Here is a 22,733-nt window from a genome sequence, read left to right on the forward strand (position 1 = left end):
AGCCTGGGCCAGGGTTGCTAGTGAAAGTTTAGTGAAGGTTTTATTCTTTGATATAAATGTTACAAAACAACTGTATATGGTTAATTTTATTATGAATCAAATTTTGCATTAATTTACTTTCAGCCGAAATATAGCAAGTAATATAACTTACTTGAGCAGAAGCTTGAATTTCAAAATAAAACTCGATGAAGTCACAGGTTAAATTTTTGTTTTTCTAATTTCATATTTTTTCTATTTTTAATTTTGTGTTACAACAAATTTTGTATTTTTTTATTTCAGTAAAATTCTTCCAGAAACTTTACAGCGAAGCCTTTGAAATGAAAAATCAACTGATTGATGAAAAGCTGCACACAGAGCCAGTGACCTCGGTCTCTACATTCTGCAGCCCTGAAATCATCAAAGGATTCTTCATCGTTCTTCTTTGTGTTCTATAATAAACATCAAGCTTAAACCTGCACCACTGATACTACACACTTAACTCATTCTAGCAGCTCTTCCCTGAATAATAGCTCAGGTTAAACTTGTTTTAATTAGATGTCATTATGCTTTTGTTTCTCGCTCACTGCAGACTTTATCTGAAACAAAAGAAGTTAAAACATTTCATAATATCCGGACGTTAAAAAAGCCTCAAGAGAAGATTTCTCTGTTTGTTCGTCGGGGCCGTCGACATATTGCAGGTATGATGCCAAACAAGCATGTCTCCGGAAGACGTCTGAGACAAAAGAATAATTACCATAATCACGATGATTTTTCTCTGCATTTTAATTAGCCCTATGAAGCTCAATTAAGCTCTTCAGTACGAGCGCCTATTCACTAAACAGCTGTCCACCTGTCTTCTCCTTCCTGGGAAAAGGCTGCGGCGCCTGTTCACGCCGAGGTACCATCACCAAATCCTCTGTGTGTGTGTGTGTGTGTGTGTGTGTGTGTGTGTGTAGGGGGGGGTCGGATGAGGCCCCTGCAGCCTGCAAGGGGCCTTCAGTATGAGGGACGATTAGTGCCACAGAGGGGAGCTAACAGGAAGGACATCATTAAGATATGCTAATAGATTGCTTTCTGAAATTAAAGTGCAACAAAGACGTGAAAGATTAAGAACAAAAACATGCAGGTTTTATCAGGAATAAAGATGATTCTGAATTTGGGCTTGAAAAATTAAAAATGCATCTTTTATATCAGCGTCTTATTTAGCATCTACAACGATCTGAGTGAAAGTATAAGTTCATAACTTTAAGAAAACCTGATTCAAAATCAGCTCAATTTGCCTTTTAGACTATTTCTCAAGACTGTGTGGGCGTGACCCATCATATATTGATTGACACCTGCCTGGCTCCTTCCACAAACTCTGTGTTTGAGTCCTCTGACTCACAATCAGAAGACAAAGTGTCCTTACATCTAAAAGTTCTTCATTTTATCCGCTCACTGAATGGTGAGTTACAAAATGCTTGCTCGAAGGTTCCTGGTTTGAATCCCGGTGCTTATGTAGAGGGCCTTATTGTCAGGAGTTTGCATGTTCTCCCCGTGCATGCGTGGGTTCCCTCCGGGTACTCCGGCTTCCTCCCACAGTCCAAAGACATGCTGGTTGTTCATCGGTGACTCTGAAAGGTGTGAGTGTGAGCGTGAAAGGTTGTCTGTCTCTATAGCTGTGTCTTGCTGCAGCCTCGAAGGCGGTACATGAAAGCACCGTCATTCGTCTGGTGTACGGGGGATTTCCGGTGTGCATCACCAGCTGTTCCCACCGTTAGCAACAGGTAGCTAGCAGGCTAAAACAGAGCAACACACAACAACAGTTCAGTTTGCACCTCCGAGGTTGATTATCTGCTCATTGGATAAAGTCTGTCATCTCGTTTGAATAAGCGCGCAATGCATCTTGGGATACGGTGGGCAGCGAAGGATTCACCCGATAGATCCTTCACCGCTGGGGTAACAGAGGATGCATTTGTCGGCTGTATCTGAGGGAGCCTTGAAATTGGGACAGCCTTCAACGAAATCGGCCTTCACATACGGCCTTTGAAGGCTGCGGCCGCTGGATTGGGACACAGCTGGTGTCCACATGCTACGTTAGCTTAAATGAATTGCTAGTGCTATTTTATTACAGAATAAAAACTACCCTCGTGGCCTGGTCGGAAAGTCTGAAAGTTTGGACCGAAGCTGTCAGGTGTGAATGCAACCTAAATAACGTGGTAAGATTTGGAGGCATTAACCCTTTCCTCCATGATTCCCACAGAGTCATTAAGGGTTTAAAAGAAGGACTACAATTATGACCGTCCGGGCCTTCAGCATAACAAGCAGAGATTTGATTGCAAAGTTCCTTGCACCTTACTTATATTAGATTTCCGGTTGTCAAAATTGATTAGATTATGATTTATGACGATCACTGACTTGAGTTTACTTTTCATTTTCCCTTCCTCATGATAGAATACAAAGAGGTCCATGTTGAGTATGAAATGACACACAACTCAATTGAACAGTTTATTTTCCCAAAAACTAATCAAACAATGTGTTTCAAAATACTTTAAACTCACAAAAAAAAGATTCATGCCAATTTAAAGAAAAGGTCCGACATACAAAAAGGTTCAATTCTGTTCTAATCACATACAGCTGAATATGAAACATAAATCAAAGAAAATCCCAAACCTTTAAAGTAAGAGGAGATAATACATGCATGCATTTAGCTTCTGCATTGTTCTGCATTAAAAATCCTGCATTTAGAATAAAGAAACATGAAAATAAAACAGGTTTTCTATCAAAATGTAACTCGTTTTTCAAATGTGAGTATTTCCTCACAGACTCAGCGAGGCCGTTCATACTGGATGGAGGTTTGTGGCTCTGAATGAGTCTGTTTGTCTTTGGTTCAGGGGACAATTAGACGCCTTCTCTCATCATAAACACACATTATTACCCACTGCAGTCTTTTCCGTCGCCTGTGGAAGAGAGGGACACAGCTCTACATCGACCTCTGCTGGTCAAAGCTGGTAACAGCATATAAGAGGGGACTTTTTTTTTTATACTTGCAGGATAAAAAATGTGAGTTTTTACCCTGAAAACAGACATTTGGCAGGTAACATGAGCACAGTGTGGGTGCTTGTACATTTTTAACAACCTAAATTGTGTAATACTCAAGTGCTGGGATGTTAATACCTCATAGTGTGTGTGTGTGTGTGTGTGTGTGTGTGTGTGTGTGTGTGTGTGTGTGTGTGTGTGAAAGTGTGTGTGTCTAAACGTTCATCTTCTCAGTCTCCTCCGGCGTCATGACGGTCATCTGGGCCTCGTGAGCCTCCTCCTCTCCGGGCACCTGAGACACACGGAGAGAGGAAGAAAGACGACATGAATGGCCTCGTCTGGACCGATCGTTTCACAGAAAGAAAGATTTGTAAGTAAAAAAATGTGACATTTTACCCTGAGGAAAGAACGATGTAACCATGCCAACAATCAGTGACACCTGACCGCAGAGCAGTAGCAACAAAAAGAGGAAAAAATGTTTCCTGTTTCGTCCTCTTGTTTTAAACATTTCTTTCTTTGAGGTTTTCACAGTATTTTGATTTTGCGCCTGTCGACGGTTAAATAACCTTGTTACGTGTTCCTGCAGTTTCCTTTTTTGTTCTTATATTCTTTGCTAATTTTTTCAGGTTAAATATCCTTGTTATTTATTCTTCCAAAAAACAAACACGATCTGCTCATCGAGCGGTTTGATGTAGTAATGTTTTTAACATTTAAAAAAGTCTAAGTTTACCCAGAATTCATTGCACCAGCGCCCTGCATTCAAGGATATAACTGCGTTATGCAACAGATCAATTTAGACGTTTATCTGAAGCCTGATTATTTATTATAATTAAATCATAGTTAAACAAACTTCTCTAAACAAGCCTGTATTAGACGCTACTTCCTGGTTTTATGTCATCATTTTGTGTCCAGGTTTCTCTGCATGTTTCCTGTTTGTTTCCACTTCCTGATGAATTTGCAGTTAAGGGTCGAAAACAGCAGCATTAAATTGCGTATTATTTAATGTCAATTATGCACGCAAAGGACAAAAAATCAAAAAATTGTAAATAATGGAGCAAAAAGTTTTTTTTTAAGTATTCGAACGGTGCAAAGGGATAATTCATCTTTCTTCTCTGCATCTTTAATGTCTGAAAATAAGCTTCATGCTGCATTTATTCATTAATGTATGATTCAATATAATGAAGAGCAACCTTATTTATTAAATTAATTTGTAATAAAAATGAGACACTGCCTCTTTTTAGTAAAATAAACCACAAAAAGAGGCGATAATCTGTGAATAACTTACATTATTTTATACATGTGCACTAAAACACATAAAACAAAGGCCTGATGAGCCTCAGACATGTTGCATTGTGGGAAAAATCGAAATGATGTCATCCCAAAGCGAAAAGCTCTGACATCATCCTGCTCCCGTTGGTGCACCTGGCTGAGAACACCGAGCGGTGGAGAGTTCGCTCCACCTGGTGGTCAGACAGCGCTACTGTCGCATGTGATACACACAGTGATTTCTGTTAGTGCTATAGTGCCATCTGGTGGTCATAAGAGTTAATGCTACATTCTTCTACAGCAGGAAATGTGATAAATGGAGATAACACGTCACGTTTGTGGTTTTAACTTTAGTTTCACTTTGTCAACAAAATAACTTTATTTTACAGGTTCATCATGTTGACATTATTTACCTACAAAGACCGTCATTATTGAGTTAAAGATTTGTTTCTTGGACTTCTGACCAAATCACAGAATTTCTTCCATTAAGCCTTTTAAAAATAAAAAAAGGATAAACACAGAGTTAACCTCTCGCTCCGTCAGACTCACCTCCCAGTAGATGCTGTCCTCGAAGCAGATGGTGTCAGGAGGAGTGCCGAAGACGGGCAGCTTCAAAATGAAACCTGATAAAAGAAAATAGAGTTTCATTCATGTGTCCTGAAGGAACATCAGAGACAGACTTAAGAGTAAAAATACAACATCAGCCAGCCTGTTTTGTTTCTGAAAATGAGGCTGCATCGTCATGGTCACGAGTGTGTAAAGTAAGACAAGCAGGTAAAACAGTCAAAAAGAATATGATGAGAACGGTGTCATGATGTTCAACAGGAAATAAAAGTAAAAGAATGTTCAGAACGTGTTTTAATGTCTGAAGATTAGATGGAGACTTTTACTCAGCTCAACGGTAACTGTAGCAAACGCTGAGATATATGTGACAGGAAGTTAGGGACACACTGTGCTATTAAACTCTCTAACATTCACATTGTCTTTTGTTTGCAAGTCATGTGGGGCTTACGTAAGAACCAGTGACAATGATCATTTAGCATCATTGCAATAAAGTGGAGGTCAAATATCATGAGTCATTTGTTTACACTTTACAGAAAGTAAAGAAATGCATTGAAATACACGCACATCTTTAGTAACAGAGAAGAAGAAGAAGAAGAAGAAGAAGGAGCAATACTACAAACATGCCACACATGGGCCCCAAATACACACATGCACGAACAGGACTTCATGAACATGCACTGCTGGAGAGGTGTCAGAGTGAGGGGGCTGCACATGGACATGCGCTCCGAGCGGTGGGGGATTCGGTACCTCTACGGAGCCCAGGAAAGGAGCTGGCACCTCTCCAGCTACCAGCCCAATTCCACACTTGGTCCATACCGGGACGGGTAGTAACAGGTTTTCGACACACAGCAAAATAAAAGGAAAATTTGGTGCCAAATAGACAAATCTATTGAAGCTGTAAAGTATTAGGGACAAACCGTGCAGCCTGACTTTAATCATCATGATTACATCATCACATATGATCACAGAGATCATGTGTAAACTCTGCAGGACACTTCTCTGAAGCAGCGGGGCAAATTTTCCACTAACACGGTGATGTAAACAACAGAGGACTGATTATTGTACGCACTATTACACATTATGTAATATAGAAAGGCCGTGTTGTAACATGACAACATATGGAAAAGGTTTAATACTTATGCAAGGCTCTGGATATTGCAGGGAATGCGTTGTTGTGTATTTGTGCAGCTCTGCAGTGTGTTTGTGAGGGAGTGTCAACCATAGAGGGTTATTGGCTAATACAGGGAGAAGTGTGGCAGCTGCCTGCCTTATGAAAAAGAGCAGAGGCAGAATTCCTGTTTGTGGGAGACAAATCTGCACTGACACAGAAAACTGGAGAGTAGCAGAGGTTTAAACAGTAATCACCTAGGAGGGGTGACATTAGGTGACACTGACACAGAGTGAATGTAGGACTATATGGATGCAGGGGAGTCTCTTCTGAATGTGTGTGTCCTGTGAACACCTCGAGTTTACTTTCACTGATTCTAACATTTAAATGAAATCCGCCTCTGTCCCTCTGTAAGATCATTTCGCTTCTGTAGCTTCAACAAGACCAAACTTTTAAATGAGGAGAGATCTCAAAGGCAGACGTCCCTCCCAGATTAGAAAGTTAATTGTTGAGTGAGTCACTGGTGTTCATCATTAACCCAAGCAGCACCTGCATGCTCATTACAAGAGACAGGGCAGTGAAAGTCTTCCTTCTTTATCAGCTTTAATGAGTCATCTAAGTAAGCACTGATTTGTCTAGACGTCGTTAATTACAGACTGAAAATAAGAGTGTGTGAATGTTTGGACGGCAAATAAGCAACTTTATCTAAGTGTTGTCTTGTGGCCTGCTTAAAGGGGAAGTTTTGCATTCTCCTGGGCCGTATTTAAATGCGTTTTGCGGTCTAAATGGGTACAGATAGTTTTGGATTTGCAGTAGAGTGCTTCAGCCTGCAGCCACAAAACCGGTTGTAATGGTTGCAATGTTATCCTGAGGGTAAATGCAAAGGGAGAGGCTCAGATTGTTATTCCAAGTGCCTGACAACATTACAGTAATTATCACTGCAGTGATAGACCTTTCTGTGAACTTTAAGTCCCTTTTTGGAACCTTAACAGCCGTTAACACCCCACTCTTCAAAGCCACCAAACCCCATTGAAAAAAACACTAACTTTACCTTGCCCAACACTTGAGTTGCTTGTCTACTGTTTAGTGTCACTTTGGTGTTTTTAATTTGGTGTCATTTGGGATAGTTCAGCTTCATCACAAGATATGCAAACAAACTAACAATCTAAGCGACAGTAGGCCAGTCACTTATAGAATCTGCAAGGTAAAATCGCTGGTTTTCTCAATGGAGTCTGGTGTGTTTGCAGAGATCGATGATGTGTGTTTGTGGTTAAAAAAAATCATTCCTCTGTAAGAAAAAGGTCTATCTCTGTAGGGATCCTTTCTGTAATGTTGTCACACACTTAGAATAACAAGAACTTAGAGTGGATGTACTTGCAAGTGCTGACATGCAATAGCCCCAAAGGATTACGGCCATTACAGCCTTTCTTGCAGCTGCAGGCCGAAGCAATCTACAAGAGAAATTCCAACCATTCTTTTTACCTATTTTAAATTAAGCCTGCAAAATATCCAACTATATCTGACCTGGGAATTAAACTTAATTATGGCTATTGAGATGCTGTTTAGACTACTTATGAAGGTAAATGTGGCACCTACCGACGATAAGCCCTCCAAGCAAGGCGATGCCCAGGGTGACAGCGAGGCCGAGGGCCTGATACCCGCCCTGGGCGGATGCTGTCCTGCCTTTTGCCACATCAGGGAACACGTCTGCCATCCTGAGACACACAAGAGGGAAAGCAGCAAGTCAGCTGAGAACATTTGAGCTTTTTCTGGACATATAGCGAGTAATATTTACAAATTGAAACAGACGCATCACAAACAACACAGATTAACACAGATTAATGTCTTTCTGCAGGTCCCTGCATGCTGACTTTGCACTAGATGAGGAACGTTGGAGCAGCCTGAAGAACGCTGACATCTGTCAGTGTTGTCACAGTGATGTGATCTGTAACCAAACAGTCGAACCCTCGCAGAGATAATCTTATTCACACTGGGAAATGTGGAAGTTCAGGATTAACCACTGTCCTCACAAGTAACGTCTTGTCAAACTCACTTAGCATCACTTATTATCTCTGTTGGTAAATACGTTTAGTATAAAGTTTAATCAACTTTAAGTCTTGATTTCAACAATGTTCTTTTTTCCATATTTATACACAAATACACAGTTTGATGTCATAAATATACGATTCTACATCACAGACTGTACATGACAAGTCAACATAACTAAAGCGGTGCCAAACACTAGTTTGTGGCATCCTGTTTAGAAGCCTTGAGTTTGGCGTTTTGGCCGTCGCCATCTTGTTTTTTTTTGTGCCAGAGGTGACAAAGTTTGGACAAGAGGTTAAGGGTCGAGGGGAACAAGGAGTGAGCACCACTCAGTTATTAGCCAGTGCTAAAGGTTGCATTCAGAATTCACAGTAACTTGTCAATAAGGATGCTAATTTTAGCTAGCGATAAACATGCTCTTCTAAGACAAAAGGATGAAATTAAGCAACAAACACAAAGCTGACTCAGAGACTGAACTCTGAAGAAATGAATGAACATCATGCTGTGTTGAAGAAGACTTGAAACTACAGATTGAGACCATGAACTCGTTAGGAACATGTTACTGAGGGAATAAATCAAGACAGAATTTTCCCATCTGACTTCTTTTTGCAGCCAGTGGAGTCGCCCCCTGCTGGACATTAGAAAGAATGCAGACTTCAGGCATTCTGCCTTTGCTTACCTTTTGACTACTTTTACTCTAATATACAGTCTATGCTCTAGCTAAGTGTATAAGTGCCTTGCTTACAGGCACCATGTTTATGGACATTTTTATGGCCCTTCTGCCCCTGTTTGTGGTCATGACAGCTCAATGAAACATTTACCCCTCTCCATAAATGTCCATGGTTGCCACTGCAGCGGTCACCGCCCCCACAATAGCACCCAAGACGCCGGGCATGCCGTGCAGGTTGTGAACCCCACAGGTGTCCTGGATCTTCAGTTTCTCCTCCAGTTTGGGCTGAAAGGCGGAGAAGGACAGAGGATACATCAACATAAACAGGCTTTCCAGGTGCACTAATGCATTAGTTACCAAAACACAAATGTGCTTTCACGATGCAAGGTTTAACGTCTCGAATTTATCAGGATGTCCATTTGATTAATGATAGACTCTAAACAGCTGAGTCGTCCTTACTGAGAGGTACTTGAAGCCCAGGACAGAGATGACACCAGCCAGGAAACCAACGATCATGGAGCCGAACGGCGTCAGCATCATTTCTCCAGCTGTTCCTGCTGCGACTCCACCGGCCAGAGCAGCATTCTGGATGTGGACCTGAAGAGGAGTCAGTGGGTGACTTACTTACATATTTAGTGAGTGACATTTTACTAAAGTAAAGAGATTTTTATACATTAAATCAGGGGTCTCCAACCTTTTTTCATCAGAGCTACTTTGAAAAAAAGGAAGAGCTACCTGCATCACATCGCTGTAACTGCTGATTGGTATTGGTACCACAGATGAGGCACACGCACTTGTTGTGTGAATTGTTGCGTGTGTGTGTGTAGAGAGCGTGTGTCAGAACGAGCGCGCCTTATGGAGAGCTTTGTGTCGGTCTCGGTAGCTTTTGGCCAGCGTTCCTCGAGCAGGAATGTGTGGAGGAGAGCTTGTCCACGTCTTCCCGCACTTCTCAGCGGAACGGTTACAACTATAAAGCAGTATCATGATTTAAGGAAACGAGGGAAAGCAAAGCTGTCTGCAGTCTGTCCCTTAAACAACGTTTTTTCACTGTATCTGCAAACAAACTGCTTTTTCCTGCTGTGCGTCCTCGTGTGAGTGACAAGCAGAGACTCGTGTTGTGAGCTCTCCGATGTGTGTCCATAATGCGCCCTTTTGTTGGTCTAAGGCACATCCGCTTTCTGTGCCCTCAAGATAGCAACGCGCCACCGTCTGTCTGACCACACCTCATTTTAAAACCAGCATGCCCCAACAGTGGCGCAAGATCACTTGCTATTTACACAACGTGGCCGCTGGGCGTGAAAATGACGACTGCGCCGGGTGGAAGATAGGGCCCAATATGTTGAATTTTTAATACTTGTAGGCTATTGCAGGCATTTTTTGCAAGATGCAAAAATGTAATCAAAGTTAGCTAAGGTAGCTAGTTAGCTTAGCTGACGAGCTATATGTGCCTAATTTATTAGCGAAAAACAAACAGCTAATGCTTATTGGTAATTTCAGTTTTTTCTCCTTAAATTAAATTTTTCTAATTTTTTCAAGTTTAAATAAATAATATTGCACAGCGGTGAATATATGTTCAGGGAGCTGGGGGGTTTGTGGTTGAACAAGAGACACTCTAAGTTAGATTTTCCTGTTTTGATTTCTTTGAATCTCTAAATCAGCCAAAGACAGAGGGAGGGTTTGGAGTGTAACAATAACAAATGTAAAGTTAAACTGAGCCTTTCAGCCTCTTTCTCAGCACATGCAGATTCTGCAGCAGCCTGATGGAACACATTAAAGACAAACTGCCTCCAAGTCCCTCCCCCTGAACATGATTCACTGCAAGCTTCGATCTCTATCAGCGCAGGAATGTCCCCTGTTGATGTGACGATGATTTACTGTTGACAGCTGACAGCCACGATACAGAGCAACAATCACATGACGCTCCGTGTGACTGAATGTTTCTCGTCAGGTGACACATGCTCTGTTCTTTCGAGTAACTCAGCTATAGATCGATCCTGCTGATAGGAAGTCATCATGTTACAAAACATTTAGAGACTGTTCCCTTGGATTCTTGTCTTGTGTTTAGCCTCCTTCTGAACGTCAGTCTGATTTGAATTTGTAAACCAAGATTCAGGTCAGAACATAATCCAGCGTGCTCACCATGTCCAGCTTGCCGTCGTGTGCCGTGAGGGCGGACATGCCGTAGGTGGCCAGAGTGCAGGCTGCCAGAGAGTAGTAGGTGTTCATGGCCGTGCGGTGCTGGTCGTCTCCATGAGCTGTGATGGCAGAGTTGAAGCTGGGCCAGAACATCCACAGGTAGATGGTACCTGAGAAGAACGACAGTTTCAGCGCAGTGTCGGTTTATCGAGACAGGCGAGGCTGGGAATTTTATGAACAATGGTAATAAGGTTCAACTGTCTCTGGAAGGCGACATGCTGCTGATGGGAACTTTGTTGTACATGTTGAAATGATTATTGCTCTAACTGCCTTTGTTTCTGTTTATCACTTTTATTCCTTTTATTTGCACTTATTGTTGTTGACCTCTTGAGTTCATTTCCATGAGTCCTTTTGTTGAGTTTTCAGACCGCTCTCTGTTTGGCCTCATTGTGGAAAGTTCTGTAATCTTCCTGAGTGTCTGCCTTTGTAAACATCTGTTTTTAAAGGTGATATATAAATAAAGCTGCAATTCCCACTTCTAACTACACCTAGTTTTAATCTTTTGGATTGGGATGGGCATCAAACCCCAATACAAGTTCAAGTGAGGTCATGAGTCACTGGTTTCTTGTTGACTTGAGTCTAAAGTCACAGATTAAGACTGACTTTACGTAGAGTCATCAAACTTCAGTCACAAACACTTTTGTTTTGTATCAACAAGCTTTAAAACTTTACAACATCCCCAGATCTTCACCTTTTTGTAAGTCTGACATCAATCTATGGAGGAACCTTGTGAGTCAGTACGCTGTGAATAGTTGCATTTAACAACCACAAGTTAAAGTCGAGCTGAAACGGCGTTTCCAGAGTATGTAGCTTCCGTATCGTGACGTATTTTCGAGTGAAACAGGACGTGCAGGCGGGACATATCATTAGAGGGATTTGATTTGATCGTTGAGAAGTGGGCGTAGACAGACGTTCTCCACAGCGCAGTAGCTAGCTAACTGACCGAGCGTTCTTGGTGCTCTGCGGCTAAATGTTGCAGATTGATTTCAATCAGATTTTGATATAAGAATACAAAGAAATTGATTTTCGGTATTTTTTTGGCCTATATTGTCAAATAGATGCACAATATTACTGAGGATGTGATCTAAAAGGATTAAAATTACATTTTTCATTTAATCTCGTCTTTAACACCAAGTCAATCGACCAAATCACTGCAGAAGTTATCTCATGAGCCTGAAAGCTTTAACAAAGAAGAGCATCTTAAGCTCATTCTTAAAAGTAGAGAGGGTTTCTGAATCCACAGCTGTAAATGGTTCCTCATGAGAGAGCATCTGCCTCCAATATGTTGGTGTTACCACAAGCAGGCCTGCATCCAGCAACCACAATGTGCAAGGGGACCATTGCCTCACTATTAAGGAGTTGTAGAAAAAACATTTTAACCCAATTACAGATTTAGCAGAGAAAAGCTAATATGGGAGAAATATGAGCTCCTTCCTTGTACTCAGGGCCCGAGCTGAAGAGTCTTTAGAGACTCATTAGAGCAGCCAGATGATGGGATCTCACATAAATCTAGCTTAGAAGCAGCAAATGCATGGACTACTTTTTCTGCAATGTTTTAAGGCAGGATGTTCCTGATTTTTGCAGTTCTGAAAAATAATACACATTTTGTAGGTAAAGCTGTAGAAGCTCACCGATCATAGCAAACAGGTCAGAGTGGTAGACTGAGCTGTTCTTGCTGCTGCTCTTATCCAGGTTGGGCCGGTACAGGACTCGGGTCACCATGAGGCCGAAGTAAGCTCCAAACGTGTGGATGGTCATGGAGCCTCCAGCATCCTTCACCTGAAACACAATTACATGGTTTGAAGATATATTTGACAAACCGTGACTAACTTTGGGGCTAATCAATCATTGCTGGGCTTTTTTGTGTTACAGTATTTCTGTTTGTTGTAACTCACCCCGAGAATGGTCAGCAGGATGAACTCATTGACAGCAAACAGCGTGACTTCGAACATCGCCATGACCAGCAGCTGGACAGGACTGGTTTTACCCAACACAGCTCCAAAGGAGATGAGCACTGAGCCGGTGCAGAAATCAGCGTTGATCATACTGAAAGAAACAGGAAAGACATTACTACAGCGCACTCTGCTGACCTCTAGTGGCCAAAATATCTATTAATGCTGCTTTAAAGGTAAGGTATTTAAGTAGGCCCTTCTTAAGCCCTGTTTACACTGCAGTTCCACCTCAGCGCCGTAACGACGCTCCCCCGTTACGCCGCCTTTGTCACTTTACAATGAACCATTCAGCGTCGGTGTGAAGCCGCCCCAGTGTGTGTTTTTACACAGCGCTCCGGCGTTGCAGAAGCAAAAGGCGTGTGCCATGTAAACAAAAACCATAAGCTTTACGCACACACACACCGCCCTTTACACTGACAGCATTTCACCTCTGTTAGGCTTCTGTTCCTACCTCAGAGACAAGAACAACTTCGCCCAACCATTCAGCCTCTGTGTGTTTCACATTAAAGACAAGGCCTAACAGAGGCATAATAATCCTTGTCTTCTAAGTCTTGACCTGACAGTGTAAAAGGGGCTTTTTATTGCTGATGTATTAATCATAAACACCGCATTAGGTATTCACAAAATTTGGGAATCACAAAACTACGATCAAAAATTTCAACACGCTTGAAAAAGACCTCTGAAGTCTGTGAGCCTTGCAGAAAGTCTCCTGTTCTTTTTGCAATCAATTTGTATTAATATAGTGCCAAATCCATGAGCAAGCACTTGGCAACAGTGGAAATAAAGTCTTCGTTTTAACAGGCAGAAACCTCGAGTAGAATCAGACTCATTGGGAACAGCCATTTGCCAAGACCGGCCTTATTGGCCTTGCCTTTTAAAAGGGTAAGTCCACCATGTCACACATTTCTTGTAAAAAAGGACTTGAAAGATTGACTGATTGATATTTTAACCATGAAAAAGACACTATGATCTTTGTTAAATTAGCATTTGGTAAATGTTAAAGAATACAGTTTGATGAAAGTCAGCTGTCTTCTTTCATATGTTATAAAACACGCAAGCGTCCGATGCCTTGAGAGAAGGTGTGAGCCAAAGTTTAACCAGGTATAACCCTTCTGTGGAAACAAGCCCGTAGTCTCTTAGCTGAACAGTACGGCATGGTAGATTGTTTTGCTTTTGTTCATATATACATTGAGCTGCTGATGCTGACTGACAAAAGCTAAAGGCTAAAATTTTAAGGTGTTTTTGTGCACCTTCCAACAGGCCTCAGGAGGTGTGCAGGCCTGCTCCAAAGTGTAAGAGAGAGCTAAAACAAACATGTAGTTTACACATATGTGGAAGTTTAGCACGTTGTTTATATGTGTGTGTGCATTCGTACATGTAGAGTACCACATACCTCTCCACCCCGATGTGGATCTTGCCATGATGCATACCGTGGAAGAAGCCCTGCATGAGCGTGGCCCACTGCAGGGCGAAGGCTGCGATCAGGAAGTTGAAGCCCACGCTGCTGAAGCCGTAACGCTGCAGGAACGTCATGAGGAAGCCGAAACCGATGAAGATCATCACGTGCACATCCTGGAAACCTGCACAGCACAGAAAACACCAGCTTACAGTATGGATCTCGTGAGTCTTGGGGACAAATGCTTGTGGCCTTGTTGTTTGTTGTTGTCAGGCAAAACTGACAGAGATGACTGGAGGGTTCACAGCGACACATGATCAAAACATGCAAGGAGGACACATTGCTTGGGAAGCTTCAGTGTGTTTTGGGACATTGAATTACATTGAAACCATCCCAGGTAACAGTATAAATCATTCTGAATCATGTGTTTTAGAACAAATTGTTGTTGTTTTGCTTCTCGTCAATGCGGCTTTTGAAACTGATCGAAAAATGGTTAGTCGTGGCTTCAAGTGGAGCATTTAACGTTCATTGTGGAGTTCCACAAGGCTCCGTCCTCGGCCCGCTATTGTGAACGTGTACTCCTGCAACATTATTTTTGTTTTACCACTGAGAAACATCATCAGCACAGTACTGTTTTCTTTGCTATGCTGATGACACTCAACTCTCTTTATTTAAAATGTGATATCAGCCAATCTATTTCCTTTAAACATGCATCAATTTGAGCTTCAATCATAATGTTAAATATACAGCACTCAAGATTCCACTTCTCAGGCTTCTCATGCACAATTACACACATGCATAAAAAGAACAGAACCCTGTGGGCATGCATTAATGGAGAGATGTCATCAGTGGGGGGCTGCACATGGACATGCACCCCAAGCAGTCAGGAGACTCCTCTACAGTGCTCAGGACATGACACGGCACCTCTCCAGCTACCAGCCCCAATTTCCACACTTGGTCAGTACCGGGACTTGAGCCAGCCACCCTCCGGATCCCAGGCCAAGTCCCGACAGACTAAGCTACTGTCTAACCCCCATTACTGCCACAGTTAACTGACTTTAATGTAAAACATTTTAAAGAAGCCTCTAACTGATCCTAAAGTAATTTCCGAGATACATGAGAAACATGCCTTATAAAAATCGATCAAGCTTATTTAAAATTCCAAACCAACGACTTCCTTCCTCTGTTTGGGTTTTACACTTTAAAACGAAGAGTTGTCATTGAAGAATTATTGACGATGAAACAAAGATGCTCATCAGTGACGATAGCAGTCATTAAGATCAACCTCACATGTGCTCCTCAAAGGCCTCTATCAACAAAAACACCTGATTCCTGCCAACAGCTGAGGGACTCTGGGGCTTTGTCATTGAGAACAGCTTTCCTCTGTGAAAAGGCAGTTACATAAGCTTTGGTCAAGAGGGACTCAGGCCTGCACAATGTACAAAGTGCTCTTCTGTAGTGATAGTCACATTTAAAGACACATTATTTTAAGAGCTATCATTTAAATCTATGTGGTCGAATAAGAACAACACCCAGACTTTCTACTGCATTAACTCTAACAGATAATGAACTCTTTCAACCCGCGACCCAACGTGTCCATCCACCCACATTGTCCTGGTTCACACACTCTGTGAGCACTGCTTTCTAACTATCCTTATTTGTCCCAAACTGCTGAGCACAATATTGCACTGTGCCGTAGCTGCTGTCTCCATGGTGACTCTCAATTGGCATGGCCCGGTGGAGGTGTTGCCAGTGTCCCCATTGGCATTTTGGCCCAGATACATGCACTGACATCCAAGGAGGACACAACACAATCAAGGCAACTGCTGGCTCTGCTGATTTAGTGTCTCACTGTCATTGGAGGTCTATTGATGCAATAATACTTTCTGCTGAAGTTCCCTTTCAAATTGATGATTATGAGGGTAAGAAATGTATCAAGTCTGTTGAGTAAAAATCTATATTTAAGTTCATATAGACCAATATAGGACACTTACACCCTTTCATATAAACGGTATTCCCTAATGTCAGTGGCCTCTTTCAGCAGGATAATGCGCCCTGCCACACTGCAGACATGGTTCAGGAATGATTTGAGGAGTTCTAGGCGTTGACTCGGCCTCCAAATTCCCCAGATCTCAATCCAGTCGAGCATCTGTGGGATGCACTGGACAAACAAGTCCAATCCATGGAGGCCCCACCTCGCAACTTACAGGACTTAAAGGATCTGCTGCTCACGTCTTGGTGCCAGATACCTCAGCACACCTTCAGAGGTCTAGTGAGGTCCATGTCTCGACGGGTCAGGGCTGTTGTGGCGGCAAAAGATGGTCGTAACATTATGGCTGATCAGTGTATATTTTAGTGGCTTTCTTAGATCGGTCTTTTAGGAAGAGCTCAGCACAAATTAAAAAAATCAGAACTTGGAGCTATCTGGCACTATAATTTCCTTCGGGATCAATAAAGTTCTATCTTATCTTATCTGAATATCTGTATGCCTGGACACAACACTTGAAAAGATGTTAATTACCTCTTAAAAAGTGAAAGTGCACCTAAAGCTTGACGAAAACTCGTAGCTCAGAGCACCGACCAGCACTGAGGCCTTAGAGTTCCTTTCTTTGCTCGTGCTTTACCTTTCCACCAAATTACATGACGATAGTGTCAGTATCTTTGATATAGTGCGTACAATCCAACATACGGTGGGATCAACTATTGACGCTTGTTCGTAAATCTGATCTGCACTCAAATTCCACTTCCTTGGCTTATGCTACACTCTTACACTAAGTTCCCTGATAGTCGGGTGAGTAGTTTTTCTGTAATCCCAGTAAACAACAATCAAACAGCACCATTTGTTCATTAGTTAGAACCCCTGTTATTGTTTTATATTAACTCAAACATTTAGTCACTCCTTCTTTTGCCAATTCTTCGCCCTTCTACCCAATTTCATGTAAACCTGGTACGTGGTTTGTCGGTTATCGGGATTATAACTAGACAAACAAACAAATGGCACAGCTTGTTCATGAATGGGATCCGCTACTGTTGCTTGTGAGTTCGATCCCGAACCACTAAAATTTTGTAGGCTTTCTTCCCAGACCCATGCTTGTATTTCTGTCAGCCTGCTGACAAACAGACAAACAAACGACAACGCTTGTTTGTGATTGGGATTCTCTATTGTTGTCATTTCCAGATGTGCTTGTTTGTACGTCGGTAAATCGGTAACTGCTCCAAAATTAAATGGGTTCTTCGTTGGCCTATGCATTACCATGCTTTTACCCTTTCTTATAAGTTAATTTTTATCTTAATCCTGCTCCCAAATAAACTGCACTGAAAACTTCAATGTTGTTTTTCTGCCATAGGGATCCAACTTTTGACCTCTCAGGCAACCGTTGCACTGCCTCATTCATCATCAGACTGCCTTCTTCACCTTCAGGTGAGCCTTGAGGCGGGAGACTTGTAAGGCATATTATCAGTTGACATACCACCCTTATCTCACAGGAACATATAGAACAGAATTTACTACAGGACCACCAACACACAACAGATTTACAAGCTGCACATGATCCTGCTTTAGACAACAGGTCTGTCTCTGCCCTGCCCTACAGACGACCTGCAGAGCGTGAACCTGTTTATTGTACAGGTTTTTTTTTTCAGGCGTGCAGTAAGGATGAAGGATGGAGGTTGTGTTTGCACAGCAGTGAAAGATGGAGGTGAACGTGTTTCAGCTCCCGTGACAGTGAAGGTGTCAGGTTAAAGATTATCTGGAGCCATTAAATCTAATGGACCTTTACTCTCTGTGCTTATTTATCTAACCTCAGGCAGCCTGTGGTTCGACAAGGTGCTGCATGGACAATTTTTCAGTTGTTCAAGCAAACTTCGAGAGGTCTTTTTTTTAATCTTTTGGCTGGTTAAACAATGACTGTTTTATCAGGGGTGAAGGCAGAATCAAGAAAAGGGCCGGGTGGAGAGTTGGTGAAATGTTGGGCTTTGTCACAAGTGACTGAAGTCACATCCTGTCTCCTCTGAACTGTCAACACTGGTTTCTTTTCACCATGACCATTTAAACATAACCAAACCTTAATCCAAACAATGGCGGATCAGAACAATCATTCAAATAGTTTTGGAAACATTCATTTGTGACCGTTTTGGACGGATAAAAGGACGAACGTACAAACGATAGACGCGTCGGCAGAGGAGAATGATTGATGGATCAGGCAAAGGAACTACTTTTTTGTTTAGGTTGAATAAGTTGAAGGAAATCCCAACAAGTCCACAAACAACTATATATTAAAGTTTGCGTACAGCCATGCAAGCACAGTTTTGTTTGTTTGCTTTAATTGTCGCCGTTGTGCATCAATAACGCTAATTAAGATGGAGTTGTGCGCGCTGCTATCATGCAGATGTTTAGCGGGTGTAATGTTTTTCTAATTTGAATGCTTTCAGTTCCGGAGGTATTTGGTCAAAAGTATTGTATGGATGGAAATGAAGTAACGTTTGTTCAGCACCTCAATCAAAGGTCCGTAGGTGTAAAGCAGAAAGCCCTCAACAATAAGGACGTGAGTCTCCTCCTCCTTATTGTCAAACTTTGGGACCATCTCAGTATGTAGGGTGTTGTTAACGCCATCAGACTTCTCAAACTTCACAAATATCTCGAACGACAAAATTCACAATAATCCATCCAATAGTTGTTGAGATATGCACCAAAGTCAAGGACTTGCAAACAAACATTGCTAACGTTGGTAGCAAAGCTGAAAAATGACCTCAAGAACCGATCGTTTTAAAGTCTCTAAAAAGGGACTCCAACGTTAAAACCAGACAGTTTGTAGGTCACAAAACTTCTTCAACAGTTTAACGACGTCACACTTTCTCCTGCGTTTGCTTGGAACAAAAGCAAATATTTTAAACAACCAAACTTGTCTTTTGTCTTTTTCTAAAGGGGATCGTCTTAAATATTGACGCTTTGCATGCTTTTATAATAAGCATGTCAGAGGCCATGTTAGGTTCAAGCAGAGTTCAAATGTCAGGCTTTGATACAGATACATTTGCTCAAAGGCACTTGGGCTGTTTGCATCCCAAACCAAGAGGCTTCTAACCGACTCTCTTGTTAAACACAACACATGATATTGAAGTCATGCCAATAACTCTCTGTAATGACTCTTTCCAATAAACCAGGTCATTGTTGGAGCTTTGATAATAAACCTGAATGACATGTTTCTTGACTCCTCCTACCTTTTACAATGTTCATAACTGTCTTGTCAAAAGCCCAACACACATAACCAGCTATTAGTTGTCATTCTAATATTTAGTTAATTTTTGCATAATTATCTGCATCTATAATTTACTCCCCTTATCATTTTCTTAATTCTTGTTTTAATGCAGGAGAATGAGGAGAAAATCACTGAGTGAAACAATGACTGCAACCTTAGTTGGTGTTTTTGTCACAGCATGCAAAAGCCTGCAGGTGAATTCAGCAGCAGGTTAGTTGCTAAACTTTTACTCGGTGAGTGACAGGGAGAGGGCGGGGAAACCATTACAGTTAGCCACCTGCACGAGGGAAGGTTGTCTGTGGGAGATTTTTACATTCCCATCGTTCTCTGCTCTTCCTTCACCTGAGAGAGAGACACCCAGGTAACTTAGCGTCTGACTTGTTCAGACGAGCCCACCAGCTCTCTGTCATGTTACTTCATGCAGATTTTTTAAGGTGGAACGGCGAGGAGATGACTGGCTCTGTGAAGTTTCTGTTTAACTGCAAACAGAAATGGAAGAAACCTTTAAAACCCCGTCTATGAAAGAGTTTTCTATCTTCAGTTTTGGCTTAATGCTACCTGGAGGCTGCTACTACATTCATGTACCACACAAAAGTCACAAGGTGGTGGTCACGGTGGGCGGTTGTTGAGTGTGAAAGCACAGAGCTAACACCAGAAGCCGCCCAGTGTCCTGTTTATGGTTAGCGGTAAGTTTAAGTAAGGTCTCTCGACACGTCTCTCTTTGTCTCTTTGGCTTCACATTAAAATTATTTACATGTAAATGTGTTCACATGTCTAAAACTTCCTACGTACTAACAGTGCATTAGCTGTAAGCTAGATAGCAATGGAGGCACTGACGAATCACTGCATCTTTATTGACTTTGTATGCAATCACCTCGCTTTGCATTTAGTCTGAACACAGTGATAAATAGTGAGGGGAATTACAGCTCTTGGAAAGGAGCCGGGCTAAGGCTAAGTGGTCAACATTGGGCTAGCCTAAACATTAAGCTAAGCTAATCAATATGAGGCTTTATCTCATCTCAACTTCTTCCTAACCACATCTATGACTTGTGATTTGCTGTGGCCCCCCCCCGCGACCCTGAACAGGATAAGTGGAATAGATGATGGATGGATGGATATTTAGTGTTGCATTAGTAAAAAGCATAAAATCAAACAGTAATTTGTAAAACCAGCTACATATTCATATAACACTGCAACCTTTTTGAATATATTATCAATAACTTGCCACCTTGTACTGATCGGTTAAGTTTCCTTAATGCTTAAATGCTGTGTTTGTTCTATGAAAGCATTAATGAGCATTTTGCAGCCTGTGTTCAGCGGCCTGTTTCGCCTCCAGCCCTCCAAGAAAAAGAACTCTTTCTACACCATCAATCCATATAAATCAGGGAATTAACGATCAATGGATCGGCCTCTATGGGATCACAGCGGGCTGGAAGACATCTCTATGAAATGTTCACTCAGAAAGAATGGGACCGGTCCAATTAGGGAAACCAGAGAGCTGCTGCACTGCGTCCCTTTGAATGCAACGTTTCCCACGACAGTTTGACAAAAATCCAAATACTCTGAAAATGTGGATGAGTTGGGGTTGCATGCGAGAAATGCATACTTACTGATGTTTCAAAGTCACTGAGAGTCACTGAGAATTTCCCCCCTGGGGATCAATAAAGGATAATCTTATGTAAAAGAGGACAGAATGTTGGTGTGTTAAGAAGACAAAACTGTTGGGATTAAGGCTGACGAGGACACAAACGATTCAGTATATTCTCAAAGAGATGAAAGCTGTTAATACTTCCTGTATAAGTCATATCTAACTGTTATTGGCTGTTTAATGATCGACTATAGATTCTCTATCTTGTTGACTCAAGGACGACGTGTGTTCAAACAGTCTATAAATCAACAATTGCCCCATATGTGATCGTGCATAAAGGTTAAAGTTCATTGATTTCCTTCTGTTTGCTTTCACTTTGGAGATGTGTCTCCTCACCTGCAGAAAAAAACAGTTTATTCTGCATAATCTAAGTAACTGTTTAAATACTGACATATTCAAGGTCTTCATTTAAAATTCTATTAAAGAAAATTCTACGTTTACATTAAGTTTTCAACATATTCTGGCTTGATTGTGTCCTGCTTTTCATTGCTGCATGTCCTTAAGAGAAAGGCAGAGGAAGAATGGCATCATGGGGATTGTAGTCAATGTTTTTCTCTCAAAGAAACAACCAATTAATTGTGAAATAAAGGAAAAAGTATAGTTAAGTTTTATTATGATTATTAATTGCATTCTTAAAATAATTAATGAGAAATATGCAGTGTAATCAATGCATTTTAATACCTACAACACTAAAACATGTTGAATATTTTTTTCCCCTCAAAAAAGCAAATAAATTATCTACCAATGCTTCTTGCAAAATTCTTTCAACGTGCATCGAATCACAGCTTGTGAATCAAAGCATCTTGACCCTTGAACTGCACCGTGACCTCTGACCCTGACCCTCCACACATCCACAGAAAGCACACTCACTTGGGTAGCGGTAGTAGAAGTCGTTATCATAGTCGGAGTGGGTCTTGTTATGCCACGCCTTTGCATCCGTCTCGTAGTTGTACTCTACCAGCGCGCCAAAGAGGATGATGAGGATGATCTCCAGGATGAAGCAGATGACCGGCAACTTCAGCCGCATGTTGGTCGATGCGTCCGTCATGTTGTCTTCCCAGCGAGACGAGGAGGAGAGGCGAAATGAGGCTCCTTTCGGAGAGGGAAAGGGGATTAAAGATCCAGCAGAAAAAGTTAGACAGACTGTGTGTGTGTGTGTGTGTGTGAGGACAGAAGAAGAAGCTCTCAGGCAGACACCAGAGCTGGTCTTTCATGTGTGTTTTTGTCGTGCTGGGTCACACCTCCCGGACCTGCCTCCTCTATGAATAATGCAGGCTCACTTTTAGCCCTGCCCCCCTACTACTGTACTTTTTAAGGTGGTCTGAAGTGCCACAGCTCACCTTAAAGTTGGTAATAAGTGATAATTGTAATAGGTTGGAACTCTCTTTGTGTTCACCAATTAGTCGGCTACTTTGAGGTCGTCGAGTCTTTGAACATGTTCAGCATGAGGGGAGAGACTTAAACACTCAAAAATGGATTTCATTGGACGTAAAAATAGTAAATGATCTTGAGGAAAGGATGAGCCAACCGGGAATGTCAAACTCAGAAGTTAAACAACTATTTTTATTTCATGGGACTCAAAGACTAGCATCCCCCCCAGAAGAAGTCAAAACAACAGGTAGGGGGTAGAAACAT

General features: G+C 41.8%; 1 protein-coding gene across 1 annotated transcript; it reads right to left on the reverse strand.

The window, feature by feature from the left end:
• Positions 1 to 2,453: 2,453 nt before the first annotated feature.
• On the reverse strand, positions 2,454 to 22,293 carry rhbg (Rh family B glycoprotein). The gene is made up of 10 exons (XM_069656959.1): positions 21,969 to 22,293; positions 14,193 to 14,379; positions 12,743 to 12,893; positions 12,479 to 12,626; positions 10,791 to 10,957; positions 9,111 to 9,248; positions 8,803 to 8,936; positions 7,532 to 7,650; positions 4,813 to 4,886; positions 2,454 to 3,289 (listed from the first exon to the last, which is right to left on the reverse strand). The coding sequence occupies exons 1-10, from the start codon at positions 22,144 to 22,146 to the stop codon at positions 3,212 to 3,214; spliced, it is 1,374 nt and encodes a 457-aa protein (XP_069513060.1). The 5' UTR covers positions 22,147 to 22,293; the 3' UTR covers positions 2,454 to 3,211.
• Between the last annotated feature and the right edge of the window lie 440 nt (positions 22,294 to 22,733).

This window comes from Semicossyphus pulcher, unplaced genomic scaffold (assembly GCF_022749685.1).
Source record: "Semicossyphus pulcher isolate SPU_LCO1_2020_fin unplaced genomic scaffold, fSemPul1.0.p SCAF_9, whole genome shotgun sequence".
Classification (NCBI taxonomy): Eukaryota; Metazoa; Chordata; class Actinopteri; order Labriformes; family Labridae; genus Semicossyphus; species Semicossyphus pulcher.

Coding starts and splice junctions, on each gene's coding strand:
- rhbg (XM_069656959.1), bottom strand. CDS start 22,146: ATGACGGACGCATCGACCAACATGCGGCTGAAGTTGCCGGTCATCTGC. Junction 14,380..21,968: donor CTTCTACTACCGCTACCCAA/GTGAGTGTGCTT, acceptor TGTGCTGTGCAG/GTTTCCAGGATGTGCACGTG. Junction 3,290..4,812: donor AGGACAGCATCTACTGGGAG/GTGAGTCTGACG, acceptor CGTGTGTCTCAG/GTGCCCGGAGAGGAGGAGGC.